The sequence below is a fragment of the Phoenix dactylifera genome, chromosome 9, assembly GCF_051530095.1.
Source record: "Phoenix dactylifera cultivar Ajwa chromosome 9, Ajwa_hap1_PhDact_Kaust_v1.1, whole genome shotgun sequence".
In the NCBI taxonomy this organism is placed as follows: Eukaryota; Viridiplantae; Streptophyta; class Magnoliopsida; order Arecales; family Arecaceae; genus Phoenix; species Phoenix dactylifera.
Window position 1 is genome coordinate 5,604,268 of NC_143198.1, and position 14,319 is coordinate 5,618,586.

Sequence of the window (14,319 nt, forward strand, 5' to 3'; positions counted from 1 at the left end):
GTATCTTGTGATCTTATTGTACCTTTGCTTCAGGTCAAAACTTTCTATTTGGAGGATGTGCTTTCTGTCTTAAAATCTACAGATGATAATCATCTGAATCCTGTGGCCATAAGTGGTGTGGAGGAAGGTACTCCATTGACAGAAGACTACAAAAATGCCCTAGATGAATCAATCAATCTAGCTTTAGCAAATGAAGAATTTGACCCACTGTTAGAACTGATTTCTACCGAGCAAACACCAAAAATCTACAACTACCAGCATTCATTGACTGGTGCGTCACCATTGATGGTGTTTGCGGGGAAAGGTAGAGTAGGAGATGTATGCATGCTCCTGTCATTTGGTGCTGACTGCTCTTTATGTGCCAATGATGGAAGCACTGCACTGGATTGGGCTCAGCAAGAGAATCATCTCCATGTCTGTGAAATTATTAAAAAACACATGGAGAAAGCTTTATCGAAGTCAGCAGAGGAGGAGGAGCTACTGAGCAAATACCTAGCAAGCATTAACCCAGTGCACATTGACACTATACTAATAGAGAGGTTATTAAGAAAAATATGTACTGATTCCAAGGAAGGAGCTATCCTAGTTTTTCTTCCAGGATGGGATGACATAAATCAAACTAGAGAGAGATTGCTTGCATCTCCATTTTTTCGAGATCCATCAAAGTTTGTGATACTCTCTCTCCATTCTATGATTCCATCTGCAGAGCAGAAGAAAGTTTTCAAATGTCCACCTGCTGGAGTTCGTAAAATCATCCTCTCAACTAACATTGCAGAGACTGCTGTTACCATTGATGATGTTGTATATGTCATAGACAGTGGTCGGATGAAAGAGAAAAGTTATGATCCTTATAACAATGTATCTACTCTGCAGTCTTCTTGGGTTTCAAAAGCTAGTGCTAGGCAGCGTGAGGGACGTGCTGGTCGTTGCCAGCCAGGAACTTGTTACCATCTGTACTCGAGAACACGTGCAGCATCTCTGCCAGAGTACCAAGTTCCTGAAATAAAGCGGATGCCAATTGAGGAACTCTGTTTGCAGGCAAGCTTTTACTTCATTTTTCCTTTTCCATTTATGATTGATATAAAGTGACTTGGTTATATCATTTCTCCTGGCAGGTCAAGTTGCTTGATCCCGATTATAGAATAGTAAATTTTTTGCACAGAACTTTGGACCCTCCAGTTCCAGAAACTATCCGTAATGCAATCATTGTTCTTCAAGACATTGGTGCCTTAACGGATGATGAAAAGCTTACAGATCTTGGGGAAAAGCTTGGTTCCCTTCCTGTTCATCCATCAACTAGCAAGATGCTATTATTTGCTATCTTGATGAATTGCCTAGAACCTGCATTAACACTAGCATGCGCAGCAGATTATAGGGAGCCCTTTATTCTGCCAATGGCTCCAGATGAGAGGAAGAGAGCTGCGGTGGCCAAACTTGAGCTGGCTTCCTTGTATGGTGGGTATAGTGATCAGCTTGCAGTAGTTGCAGCATTTGATTGTTGGAAGCGTGCAAAAGATAGAGGTCAAGAATCTCAGTTCTGCTCTAAGTATTTTGTCTCTTCAAACACCATGAATATGTTGTCTAGCATGCGGAAGCAGCTTCATAGCGAACTGGCAAAAAATGGTTTTATTCCTTCGGATATATCCAGTTGTAGTTTAAATGCTCGAGATCCAGGTATCCTGCAGGCTGTCCTCATGGCTGGTACTTATCCAATGGTGGGAAGATTGCTCCCCCGTCGCAAGAATGGTGGTAAAAGAGCTATTGTGGAGACAGCTAGCGGCGCCAAAGTACGCTTGCATCCACATTCCTCCAACTTCAACTTATCGTTTAGTAAATCTGCTGGTAGCCCACTTATAATTTATGATGAGATTACCCGCGGAGATGGAGGTATGTACATAAAAAACTGTTCTCTGGTTGGGCCATATCCATTGTTGTTGCTTGCAATGGAGATTTTTGTTGCTCCTGCAAATGATGATGTTGAAAGTGATGAAGATGAAGAATCTTCCAGTGGTGAGGAAGATGAGATGGAGATGAACACATTATCTGAGCAGCATGGAGAGGAGATTATGTCTTCTCCTGATAACACTGTATTAGTCATTGCTGACCGATGGCTAAGATTTGAGTCAACTGCACTCGATGTTGCTCAGATTTACTGCTTACGAGAACGGCTATCTGCTGCTATCTTATTCAAAGTAAGATTTCACTCATCTGTCAATAACTTTGCATTCGTTAGGGATGCAAGGATCTATGAGTTTGCCCTTTTCTTTGCTTGATGCTAACATCTTTGAACTTCTAGATTTTGACCGGCTAAAGTGAATGTTAGAAAAATCCTGCTAAAATCCTGTCACTTTTTTTTAGTGAATTATAAAATGTTCTGTTTATTTGCAAAGTCCAGAATGTACTTTTAGGTCCTGTTGCATTTAGACCCACCTTTCCATGAATCGTTATAAAAATAGTTATGACAACTTATCCTGAATAATTGTGCTTTGGAAGTGTGAATTGGATGATGCCTTAATGATCACACTCCTACATCATGGAGGATGTTCCGCATCCCAGTCTTATTTTACTTTTTGGATGGCATAGCTTGGTTTGAACCTCTTTGTAATATTTGTCACTTAGTATGAAGCTGACAATCATAGCAATGAGGCCATATGGCACCAAGTTTTTAATGAGCATGTGACCTTTCTGTTGTAATAATGACTTGTATGCTTTGATGAATTCAATTTGTGTGTATATCGGTCAAGGATCGCCGAATTGGCACCGTTAGGCATACCAGTCGGCCACCGAACTGGTTCGGACCGGTTCGATCCGGTACCAAACCGGTACCACTGGTTTGGCCTCCAAAAGTTCAAAAAAATTTAGCCTAGCTGGTACAAGCTGGAATAGGCAGGTGCCGTTTTTCATGGCCGAACCGAACTGGTCAGGGACCGAACCGATCCGGTATGGGCTGAATCGGCTGGTACGGGCCGGTTCAGCATATCATGATATTGGTACAATATTCTTGGCCTTTCTATGTGTAGTTCTTTAAAATTACCCACTTATTTTTCTCCTTTTGGTTGAATCCTCACTGAAAGTACACTTTTGCAGGTCAAATATCCACAGGAAGTTCTGCCTCCTGCTCTTGGAGCATCTATGTACACCATTGCTTGTATTCTTTCATATGATGGATTGCCGAGTATAGTCCCTGTCGATGAATCGATGGAACCCCAAACATCAAAGGCAGATGCTACTGACATGAAGCAGGGAAGAAGAGCAATTGGCTATATTTCTCCTGGCAAGTTCCTTAGATCTTTGGTGTCAGATAAAGCCCAAAATAAATCTAATTTCCATAAGATGAGGGCATCAATGCATGGTAGTGCCATCTTGCCATACTCTGCACCGCATGCCCTGGTTGAAAGGTTCCAACAACAAAGACCTCCCTTAAATGGACCAGGTTCAGGTGGTTCCACACCAAGGATCCAGCCTTCCAAACGGCAGCGTGAAAATGTGTCCCGGTGAGAAGGAAGTTATAGGTCTTAGGCCCATTTTAGTCATTTTCGAATATATTGGCTTGATGCCTAGGCCCCTTTGAGGGATCCACAGGATGTAAAATTGGATAAGTCTAAGGCTCAGCAATGGATTATTCCACCATATCTGATGAATCTCTTTGGTTATCTTCTGAGGTACAGCAGGACTTAATTCAGCATCAATGATTGAAGGAACATGGTTATGGTAAATGCTTTAAGTTGTTCAGGAGACTTGCATGCTGCAACATAAGCGATTGCCTTTGACATTGATTCACCAGTGTGTCGTATTGTATAGCAATTGGTTTTTCCCTATCTTGCTTGTATTCTACTGATCTGGTGATTTTGATTGCGTCGGTCAAGAATGTTTTGTGGCAGCATGCTAAAGGTCTTACATTGTGAAGTTGGTCGAGCTGTCCACCTTATTTGAGAAAGTGCTGGGATCTCTAACACTAATCAATTTGTTGATGCAGTGACATGATCTACATCTTTGCAAGGTTTGCTAACAGATATGGAGACTTTGACCATCTCATGAAGGAAAGAACAAAGTACTGAAACAGAAAGGACCAGAAGAAAGAACAGGGCAATTGTTGATTTCAGCTGGACTAATTTCATTTGGAAAAAAAAGAAGAAATACTTGCAGAATACTATGTATTTATTATTCCTTCATTAGGCTAGTTTTTATAAAATGTTTCTCCTGTCTAGGTGATTTTTTAATATGGTATTTAACTATTTATTAACCTAGAAATTTTTTGGCTAAAGCTTGATTTAGACATGTCTATGAAGATTGTTTGAATGACTGTTTTCAATTGGAATCATCTGCACTCCTCTCAAATTATGAACCTTGTGTTCATGGGATGCTCCAGCCATATAGAGATGTTCTCTGGTCAGTGCTTTGCATAAGCAGGTGGTGTGTACATGAATGCTGGACCATGTTATGTGCATTATAAGAAACCAGGAAACATGGAAGCTTGAAGTTGCTCATGCATATAGCTGATCACAGGCCGGGCTCTAGGCCGAAATGTCGAAATTCTATTCATTTTTTATCGAATTTCAGGCTGGGCTTATTTAAAATTCGACTTTTTCTGTGCCTAAGCCTGACCCATGATCAACACTCTCATATGCAGTAGATGTTTGTAGGTGGGGCAGCTTACAACAAAATTTAAGAAAGGAAGCTGCTCGAGTTGTGCGACCTCACTTTGCACTCCTGAAGACATATATTGACTCCAAATCCCATTTTATCTTCACTTGATCCTTGCTTGTGTTAACACATATTGCATAAGGTATACAAACAAGCTCAAGTCTATGTAAATAATGGCATGCTCGAGTATTATGTCTACAATTATGTCATGAATTGTTTAAATTTTTATTCAGCTCCAATTTTTAGAATAGTTTTTGAATTAATTTTTTATTTATAAAAAAAATAAACTAAGTTATAAACGATATATATATATATATATTGCTAGGTTATGACAGCTATTTCTTAGAATAATTATGCCTGATATGAATAAATTTGCATGGTATAACTATTCTCTACTTATGCCTGCTTTCTAATTGTCTGACAGAGACTTATTCCAGGTCTTATATCTGCTTTATTCCCCAACCAAATGCTAATCTTAGCCATCTTGATACTGCACCATATATTAATGTCTCAACAAATCTTAGCCGGTAAAAGGTTGGTGGACGGCTGAAACAGAATATCATTTAAAACTCTCTCGCAAAACCCATTCTTTTTTTTTTGTGCGGTGGACGCTAAAGAAGGGGAGAGTGGGTGGAATAAAGCCAGATAGATACTCAGAGAAATAGAGGGGTAAAGGGTGGAGACTGGAGACAGATGGAGAAGAAATGCCGGCCGTTGATCGTGGCGATGAAGGGTCACCCTGGAACCGGCAAGTCCACCCTCGCACGTGACGTCGCCGCCGCCCTCCGCTGCCCTCTCCTCGACAAGGACGACGTCCGCGACTGCACCCTCCCCGTCCAGCAATCCCTCGCTGCCGCCACTTCCTCCGCCGGCGGCGCCGCCGCGTTGCTGAACGACCTCTCCTACTCGGTGCTGTGGCGGATGGCCGAGACACAGCTCCGCCTCGGCCTCACCGTCGTCGTCGACTCCCCCCTCTCCCGCCGGACCCACCTCGACCGCCTCCTCCACCTGGCCCGCCGCGCCGGCGCCGGTGTCGTCGTCGTGGAGTGCCGGCCGTCCGACGAGGCCGAGTGGCGCCGCCGCCTGGAGTCGAGGGGTGCCGCCGCGTCGGCGGATGACGGCGGCTGGCACAAGCCCGCCAGCTGGGCGGAGCTCCGGAGTCTGGTGGAGGGGTACGGCGGCTGCACGGTTTATGATGTCGGCGACGTGCCGAGGCTCGTCGTCGACACCACCTTGGCGGCCGCCGGTGCGGAGGAGGTCTCGGCGGCGGTCGTGGAGTTTATTCGGTCTAATGCTCATGGCTAAACACGGAGATTTTCCCGTTTTTTTTCCTGGTTTAATCTTTGGGGTGGATGTGAGGTGTCACGTGACCCGATTGTAAACTTTTTTATTGAAAAATTAATCCTCGCAAAGAAACTTTTTTATTGTAACTTGGTCTTCTTTCCTTCTATTTTTTATTCAAAATTACATGGAAGAGTTTGTTGAACAAAATTGTCTAAGAACATTCTGAAAAAATAAATAAAAAGAAAGAAAGAAAGAAAGAAAAAAGCTTTGTCCTTGGTTAGATTTCTTGGGTATGGAATGGCAGCAGGATTAACTTAAATGCACCCATACAATCACCAATAGCCTTTCTTAATAAGTTAGGTAACACTTCGATTAAAATAAGACTAAGTTGGGCAGCACTGCCACTTGATCTGATGCATGCCTGGACAATTGAGCTATGGAGATTGGGCACCATTTTCTCCATAGGTGTTGTTCTGAGCATTTCACATGTTGGCCAAACATCAAAATCAATAAAAAAGTCTATTAGCATCTCCTTTGAAATGCAAAGGAATTTATTAAAGCAAAAGTATAAGCCATGTAGCTAAAAGTCTAGTATTCTTGTTGCAAGAGTGCCTTGCTATATTCGGAGTACTATTCATGAGGACTATATGATTGCTTTATAATTATGCATGTTTCTTCAATAAATTCCTCTAATTGTTAGGAGTTGGGCGAAAAAAATGTTATTGACAAATGCTTGGGAGACTTTCCATAGTGACAAGTAAATGTGATTATAACAGTTGTTCCATGGTTGCATGAACTTGCCGCAACTTCGAAGTAGAGAAAGGCTTATGTAAATCTAAAAGAAGAAAAAAAGATTATATTATATAATATAAAAATTGGTCTTTTCAGTATGGATCGAATATAATATTGCCAAGTGTATATAGAGATTGCATAGAATATTGCCAAGCGTACCTAGTAAGGCCATCTATTAAATAATGATAATTCCACCTCCAATCTCTTCATTTTTCTCAGTTTTTATAATATTATAAATGATGATAAATCCCATTTGATTAGTTTCTTTTTCATTTTCTTCAACTTTTATAATATTATAAATGATGATAAATCCTATTTGACTAGTTTTATATAAGACTAATAGGTGATGATAAATTGTTAAATTTATGAGATCTCAAATCTCATTTGAAATATGTAGCTTCACATGTGAACATTCCAAATCAATTTTTCAAACAGCTACTATATATTTAGCAAAAAAATTCTTAAGCTAAAGCCATCTATTATTCTTCTCTCAGAAGATTCCATATGCGAGTATTTTTGTAGAATTAAGAAGTTCTAAATACCTTCAGTTTTTGTTTACATAAAAAATTACATATATATTCAGAATAATAAATAGAATTTTAATTGAAAAACTTCTAAAAATTTATACGATATAATATAAAAATTAATATTCTCACTAGGATTGCATGTAAAATTGCCAAGTATCTAGGTTGTAATCTATTCGGCAAAAAGTTCTTCAAAAAAATAGGTGTTAATCTGTTTTTTAAATATTATATATTAATAGTTAAAAAAACTAATAAGAAGCTCCAATCTTTTCATCCTCTCCAGTTTTTTCTTTTTATCTTTTGTGCCACTTAAATTACCTATTTATTTGGAGTAATAAATAGACTGTGAATATTGATGATAGAAAAGAATGTTGAAGGAAGTGGAACATTAAAAACACTGCTATAACTGTGGAAAGAATTCAACCTCTTCAAAATCAATGCAGCCAGGAAGAACTGAAGTATGCAAATAGCTATACGTATTTACTGTCTCTTGATGATTATTTACTATGTAATCATTCTTATTTTAATGGCTAGGCAAGTATTAGTTAATGACAAGTAAAAAATCTAATAAATTAAAAAAATATTATTACACTATTTATTATTTATAATTAATTTTTTTAATAATTTAATTAAATTTACCAATATTCTGTATACTTGGGTCCACAACTAGTATAAACTAAAATAAAGAGGCCAGAAACCAAAGAGAGCCGCGGCCCCCTCGACTACACCCACGTCACCTATCCCTACCACCGCCGGGTGACGACATCCCATGCGTCACCCCTGGACTTCAGCATCTAAACGCGACCAAAAAGTCCCGTCACCGAATTCCAAATCTAAAAGTCTTTTTTTTTTTTTTTGTCCCTAATTGCTGGCTGTTCGAGGAGCTCCATCAGTAGCCAGTAGGTAGATTGGTTGATGTTGTTGAAGGAATAGATTTAGGTGTGTTTGGGGTTCTGGATTGGAATGGATGCTTTATGAACGGAGGTTTGCCGAAAAGATCGATTCCTGGAAGCATCGGATGCGGCAAAATGACTTTTTTCGATTGAAGTCGAGGAATAGCTTAGCTTGGCAATGGGATTCTAGGTTTTTTTTTTTTTTTAATATATATATAATTTCATTTTCTTTTGTTGGAGTGTCACCGAGTCATGGCCAATCTGGCGGAGCCCTCGTCTTCTCCGAGCTCCACCTCCTCGTCCAACCTGTTTAATGACTCCAGCGTCTCCACCGCTCCTCCGCCGGCCGCCAAAGCGGGGGCCAGCCTCGAGGTCGTTAGCCTCAGCAAGCTGAGCTCCAATCTTGAGCGCCTTCTCGTGGACTCCGAATTCGACTGCAGCGATGCCGAGGTCGTCGTCGAGGGCGCCCCGGTCGGCATCCACCGATGCATCCTGGCGGCAAGGAGCCGGTTCTTCCACGACCTCTTCTCCCGTGGCGGCGGTCGATATCGGCCGGAGGGAGGGAAGCCAAGGTACCAGATGGGTGAATTGGTGCCTTGCGGCCGGGTCGGGTATGAGGCCTTCATCAACTTCTTGAGCTATATTTACACCGGGAAGCTGAAGCCAGCTCCGCAGGAGGCATCGGTGTGTGCGGATCCGATGTGCGCTCATGATGCCTGCCGGCCTGCGGTCAATTTCGCGGTGGAGTTGATGTATGCATCGTCTGTGTTTCAGATTCCAGAGCTGGTCTCTCTTTTACAGGTTTCTTAGATAAGAGCTCTGATATTATTATCCTAATTCTATGTTGCACTGGTTAATTTGCGAGAGAATTTACTTTTTATACGTACATCTTGACATTCTATGATAGAATTAGTTGCAAGTTAGATGTTTTTTTTTTTTGATTTAATGGTTAATGAGAATTTATGAGTTTCTGACTCCTAGCGGTAGCTCTGTTGATTAAGGTAAGAGATCTCCAAGTTGAGCCTTGCTTTATTATTTGGGAATATATCTACATGAATTTTGGAGGATTTATAAGATCCATTGGCATGAACATGTTTTTGAACCAAATTCAATATTTTCCCTTAGATGCTGCATGTTCTTCACTGTTAGTTCCCCATTCTTGTTATGTATTGATGTGCATAAAAATTGAATTCTTCTGACATCTGTCAAATTATGTGGAACCTGCCGTGCTAGTTAGTTTCATACATTCCGAGGAATGGATGTAGTCATGTTAAGGGAGGATGTTGGGATTTTTGTTGACTTTTGCATCCGAGATAAAAACTAGAAATAGCACAATTAAGATTGCACGATAAAATTTTTATTGAGATGATATGATTACGAGAAAGTATCGATGGTTTGTGAGAGTGGAATAAGGCTTGACTTTAGATCTTACACAAACACCTCATGATAACTGTTATATAATGAGAAAACTCTCTGATTTCAGAATTTAATAATTTATTTAGTCCAAAAAAAGATATGATCATGCCATTATACTTTAAACTTACTGCTGTGTAAGAGTAGGAAGTGAATTTTTGTTTCTTGACTGTTTTAAACTTGTACCACTTTGTTAGGAAATGCTATCGCTCTTTTTAAAATGAGGTGGCAGAGATTTTCTGTGAACTTATATATGACAATTTTCTGCGAAGCCCATTATATATAGTATCATTTATATGCCACTCTAGACTGACATTTCTTTATTCTGGACCCAGTTTTGACTGCCCTCATAGCAAATAACTGTAATCCGTCCATCTTCCTGCCAAATCAATCTATTGTTTTATACTCAAATTTCTCATATTGATATTAACCCTACAAATGCTTTTCAAATGCGTACCAAGGATCAATTGAACATAAAATTTTTCCTTATATGACTATAGATTTTAAACTAGTATGTTAGTTTTCATGAATTAGGTCATAGTACTCTTTATGCTAAAGATATTGTTTTCATTGCTTTTTTGACAAAATATCATGATAGCCTTTGTGTTAAGACTGTTTTCCTGACTACTTGTTATGTATCCATACAGCGGCGCCTTCTCAACTTTGTTGAGAAGGCTCTTGTGGAAGATGTAATTCCTATCCTCCTGGTTGCCTTCCACTCACATCTTAATCAGTTGCTTGGTCACTGTATGAAAAGAGTGGCAAGATCCTATCTTGACAATATCTCTCTCGAGAAGGAGCTGCCACATGATGTTGCTGAGGAGATTAAATTGATCCGCCACAAAGCCCAGCCTGACGAACCTAATTCCTTGACTGTTGACCCTGTCCTTGAGAAAAGAATAAGAGGAATCCACAAGGCTCTGGATTCTGATGATGTTGAACTTGTAAAGTTGCTTCTTAGCGAGTCGGATATCACTTTAGATGATGCCAATGCTCTACACTATGCAGCTGCCTACTGTGATTCCAAAGTTGTGGCAGAGTTGTTGGAACTGGGGTCAGCTAATGTGAATCTAAAGAACGATAGAGGATATACACCCCTCCATGTGGCTGCCATGCGAAAGGAGCCAGCTGTCATTGTGTCTCTTCTCACCAAAGGAGCATCTGCATCAGAAACAACAGCTGATGGGCAGAGTGCTGCTATGATTTGTAGGAGGCTAACCAGGGCCAAAGACTACAACACAAAGACTCAGCAGGGTCATGAGTCAAATAAAGACCGGATATGCATCGATATTCTGGAGAGAGAGATGAGGAGGAATCCCATGGGTGGTGAAGACTCAGTCATGTTACCATTATTGGCTGATGACCTTCACATGAAGCTTCTGTACCTGGAAAACAGAGGTGAGTTTTTTTTTTTTTAAAAAAAAAATCTTCCCTTTTATTACTACTGCTTTTGTTTTCATTTATCATTTTTTTTAAAAAAAAATTGTTTCACAGTCACAAACAGATGTGATTAAATTATCTAGTGCCATTTGTTTTTTGAATTTCTGAATTCCTTTTTGTAAAAAATAATAATATAGTAGTGCAGATGGTCTCTGTCTTTGATGTTAATCTCCATAGAGAGTCAACACTGAGGTTACTGTGATCCCTCTGATGTTCTTAGCTGGTAAAGTGACAAGGATTTGCTCTGTTGAATCGGCCTTTTGACTGAAATTAGATGATAGGTGTCATTTTGTAGGTGCATACAAAATGCTGCTGAAATTTTTTATACTCTTAACACCAAGTGTCAGGTAATTGCGACTATTTTAAGATACTTTTTTATCAACCAAAAACAAAACAATATATTTGTTTGCATGTATCTATGCTCAAGAATGCCTAGAACTTGGACAGATCTGTGGACATGAATTTTGAGTCTGATGACACATTTGTTCATGATTATGATAAATAGCTAAATTTAGTCATTTAAGCTATGACAGCACTGTTGATTTTCCATGTCATAATTTTTGTAGCCTAAACGGAGCTATTTTTGTAATATGATATGGAATTTGCCAACTGCAATTAAGGTTAAGAACAATGCTAGTAATGCTGCACTAGTTGCAATAATGAAGCCCACCTGAATATATGATCTGACTGTGTCCTTATTGTACTGAATAGTTTTGAAGATGTTCATGATTTAGATATCTTGACCTTGAAAGTTGGATATTAACTAGATTAATATTACTGCTTCAACAATATCATGCGCAATGTTCTACTGCTCACGACAGAGACAGAAAGAGGGGGGGGGGGGGACTCCACTACAGATGTTGGAGTTGCCAGATAGTGTCACATTAGCAAATCTTGTAGCATGTGCTACATTATGAAGAAAATAAAAAGTTATCAAATCTCCACTTTGAAGTAATAATGCTTTGAGTTCCTCTGAAATGAAAGTGAAGATTCCAATATCTTAATTTCTTTTCTTCCTTAGCATGTCTCCCTCCAGTTCTTTGAGAGTTGGGTCTCATGTAGGAGCACTTAAAAACATGGGAAGCATGTCCTAATAACTAAATTACTATTCAGTTTTCTGTACAATTATGTGTGTACAAACAATATTTGCATTAAAAAATGACACTCTTAAATGCTAGCTCATAGTCATGCCATCTGATTTCTGAGTCAACTACTTCTTGGATGAGTAAGCGTGGAATTGATTGAATTTCCGTCGGGAGCCTGGTTAGTTAAGAAGTTGATCTGTCAATTTGTCCACATCAATGGCATTTGACAGCATATAAGGTTACTCATTTTGATGAAGATTTAGGCTCTTAACTGTTCTACTTGTACATATTTTTGCGGTGTCTGTTTTGATATCTCAGATGCATGTCTTTATGACTGTCATCTGCTGATTTCCGATGTGGAAGCTATTTTTGTGTGCTTCAATTCTTCTGCTGTTTCTGTGATTCTCCAACAGGTAGAACATGTGTTTAGGTCTCAAACATTTATTATGAGGTTGTTAGCCTTCATACCTGAGCTTTTATTTGTTGATTCAGATTGTTACATTTGCTAAAACTGGTAGTTGAACTAACAGTTACTATAATAGCATATGCAAAGCTTGATGATTTAGTTAATTTAGACTATTGAGTTATATGAATTTCAATTTCATATTATATCATTAGTATGATTACTGACATTGATCAATCTACCTGTCTAGTTGTATTTGCAAGATTATTTTTCCCTACTGAAGCCAAGGTAGCCATGGAAATCACACAAGCAGAGACAACATCAGAATTCACAGGGCATTTGGCATCAAGGAGCTCGAGTAACCTGAGGGAGGTAGATCTGAATGAGACACCAATAATGCAAAACAAGCGACTATGTTCAAGGGTTGATGCCCTTGCTAAAACAGGTAAGTTTGATCTAGTGGTTTCTCTCACCAACTGTCGTTTTCATTACAATTAGAAGTTCTGAACTTTAAGTCGATCTTTATATTTACCAGGCCTTGTTTGTCTGCATAGAGTTAAAAATTCAAATCCTGCACAGATGTTTCCAGCTATCGACAGAAACAATTCTTTCTTGTTTAGCTTCACCTGAGTATTTACCTAGGCCTTTAAAGCAGCTACTGACTTCAAGCAGGAAAAAAGATGAAAAAGAAAAGGAAAAAAGCACACTTTATAATTCCCAACTTTATACCACATCTCATTCCATAGTATAACAACTCAACATTTGTGTAATTAAAGTTATAAGACTTTGCAACGTCATTGAAATTAGAGTCAGTGTTGATGAGTCATAAGGTCTTGATAATTGATTGGGTGTTGCATGCATGCTTGACAGTGGAGCTGGGCAGGTGCTTTTTTCCACACTGTTCTCAAGTGCTGGATAAGTTTATCGAAGAAGATTTGCCTGATCTGCTCTACCTCCAGAAGGGAACACCTGATGAGCAAAAGATCAAGCAGAGGCGCTTCTGTGAGCTCAAAGAGGATGTTCAGAAGGCTTTCAACAAGGACAAGGCTGCGAGTGTGCGCTCATGGCTGTCTTCTTCTTCTTCATCATCCTCGCTGAAGGGTCATACAAGGCATTCCAAGGCTGTAAGATAATGAAGTTGTAGGGTTCTTATGGTACATGTACTGTAGATGTTCAGAAGATATAGAAGGCACATATACAAAATATTTTTTGACTCGAGAGGGTATTAGCTTCCTGAAATCTTTTTTTGATGAAAATAGCTTCCTGAAATCTAAACCATCAGGAGAGGCTGCATGTCAGAGTAGATGCTTCTTTTCATGCTGCGAAAAGATCTCCTCGAGCATTTCTTTCTTGCTTCTTTTTTTGGCCTTCAAATGACATTGTTATTAATTATTTTGATACCAGAACTGGAGACATGCTTCCCAACTAATAATGGCATTGGATGATATCACATAATTCTATAATAAGTTCATGCACTGTGATACCACTGGTTGTAAGTGATATAGAATCCAATCATAAGCTTACATCTGTAGTTCTCTTACCCTCTCCCATCTCATTTAATATGATTTTTTATTGTTATATTCTTGAGCCTCCTTGGCTGTTCGTCTTTTTAAAGGAACATGTTTTCCTTCTTTATTTGCAGGCAGGTGTGGGCAAAGGCCTCTTTGAAATAGTTTAAGGTGGCCAATTGCCTGTGGGCTATCTGGTGCTTTGGTTTTCAAAGGATGGAGATTGGTGGGTAAGTATGTGATGATATAGTAGCTCTTTTTTCATCCATTGGTGTTTATAGAATATGGAATACTACCAAGCCGGCCCATAGATTTCTCCTACAGTTAGAAACT

General features: G+C 39.4%; 3 protein-coding genes across 7 annotated transcripts in view; all 3 read left to right on the forward strand.

Annotated features, from left to right (window-relative positions):
• Positions 1-4,282, forward strand: part of LOC103705399 (DExH-box ATP-dependent RNA helicase DExH6-like) — a 30,413-nt gene extending 26,131 nt beyond the window's left edge. For 2 of the 4 annotated variants that reach the window (XR_603786.5, XR_015968679.2), the window contains 4 exons: positions 34-1,038; positions 1,116-2,192; positions 3,088-3,891; positions 3,977-4,282. Coding sequence is in view for 2 of the 4 variants with exons in the window: in XM_026803991.3 (XP_026659792.3) it covers positions 34-1,038; positions 1,116-2,192; positions 3,088-3,494; positions 3,977-4,058 (2,571 nt within the window). In the remaining 2 variants the exon portion in view is untranslated. The remainder of the gene's footprint in view (positions 1-33; positions 1,039-1,115; positions 2,193-3,087; positions 3,892-3,976) is intronic. The other 2 variants (XM_026803991.3, XM_088704056.1) reach the window with 2 other exon arrangements.
• A 907-nt stretch (positions 4,283-5,189) lies between these two features.
• Positions 5,190-6,074, forward strand: LOC103705400 (uncharacterized). Its single transcript, XM_008789096.6, has one exon. The coding sequence runs from the start codon at positions 5,338-5,340 to the stop codon at positions 5,947-5,949; it is 612 nt and encodes a 203-aa protein (XP_008787318.3). The 5' UTR covers positions 5,190-5,337; the 3' UTR covers positions 5,950-6,074.
• A 1,986-nt stretch (positions 6,075-8,060) lies between these two features.
• Positions 8,061-13,957, forward strand: LOC103705401 (BTB/POZ domain and ankyrin repeat-containing protein NPR1-like). 2 transcript variants are annotated; one of them, XM_039115695.3, is made up of 4 exons: positions 8,061-8,938; positions 10,198-10,948; positions 12,729-12,923; positions 13,349-13,957. In XM_039115695.3, the coding sequence occupies exons 1-4, from the start codon at positions 8,390-8,392 to the stop codon at positions 13,609-13,611; spliced, it is 1,758 nt and encodes a 585-aa protein (XP_038971623.1). In that variant the 5' UTR covers positions 8,061-8,389; the 3' UTR covers positions 13,612-13,957. The 2 variants fall into 2 exon arrangements, with proteins under 2 accessions (XP_038971623.1, XP_088560184.1); XM_088704058.2 differs by having other exon boundaries at positions 8,064-8,938; positions 13,362-13,957.
• The last annotated feature ends 362 nt before the right edge of the window (positions 13,958-14,319 follow it).

What these genes read in the sequence shown, in the direction of transcription:
- LOC103705400 (XM_008789096.6), top strand. Translation starts at nt 5,338, where the DNA reads ATGGAGAAGAAATGCCGGCCGTTGATCGTGGCGATGAAGGGTCACCCT.
- LOC103705401 (XM_039115695.3), top strand. Translation starts at nt 8,390, where the DNA reads ATGGCCAATCTGGCGGAGCCCTCGTCTTCTCCGAGCTCCACCTCCTCG. An exon ending in AGCTGGTCTCTCTTTTACAG is followed by an intron (nt 8,939 to 10,197) that starts GTTTCTTAGATA and finishes GTATCCATACAG; the next exon opens with CGGCGCCTTCTCAACTTTGT. An exon ending in TCTGTACCTGGAAAACAGAG is followed by an intron (nt 10,949 to 12,728) that starts GTGAGTTTTTTT and finishes CTACCTGTCTAG; the next exon opens with TTGTATTTGCAAGATTATTT.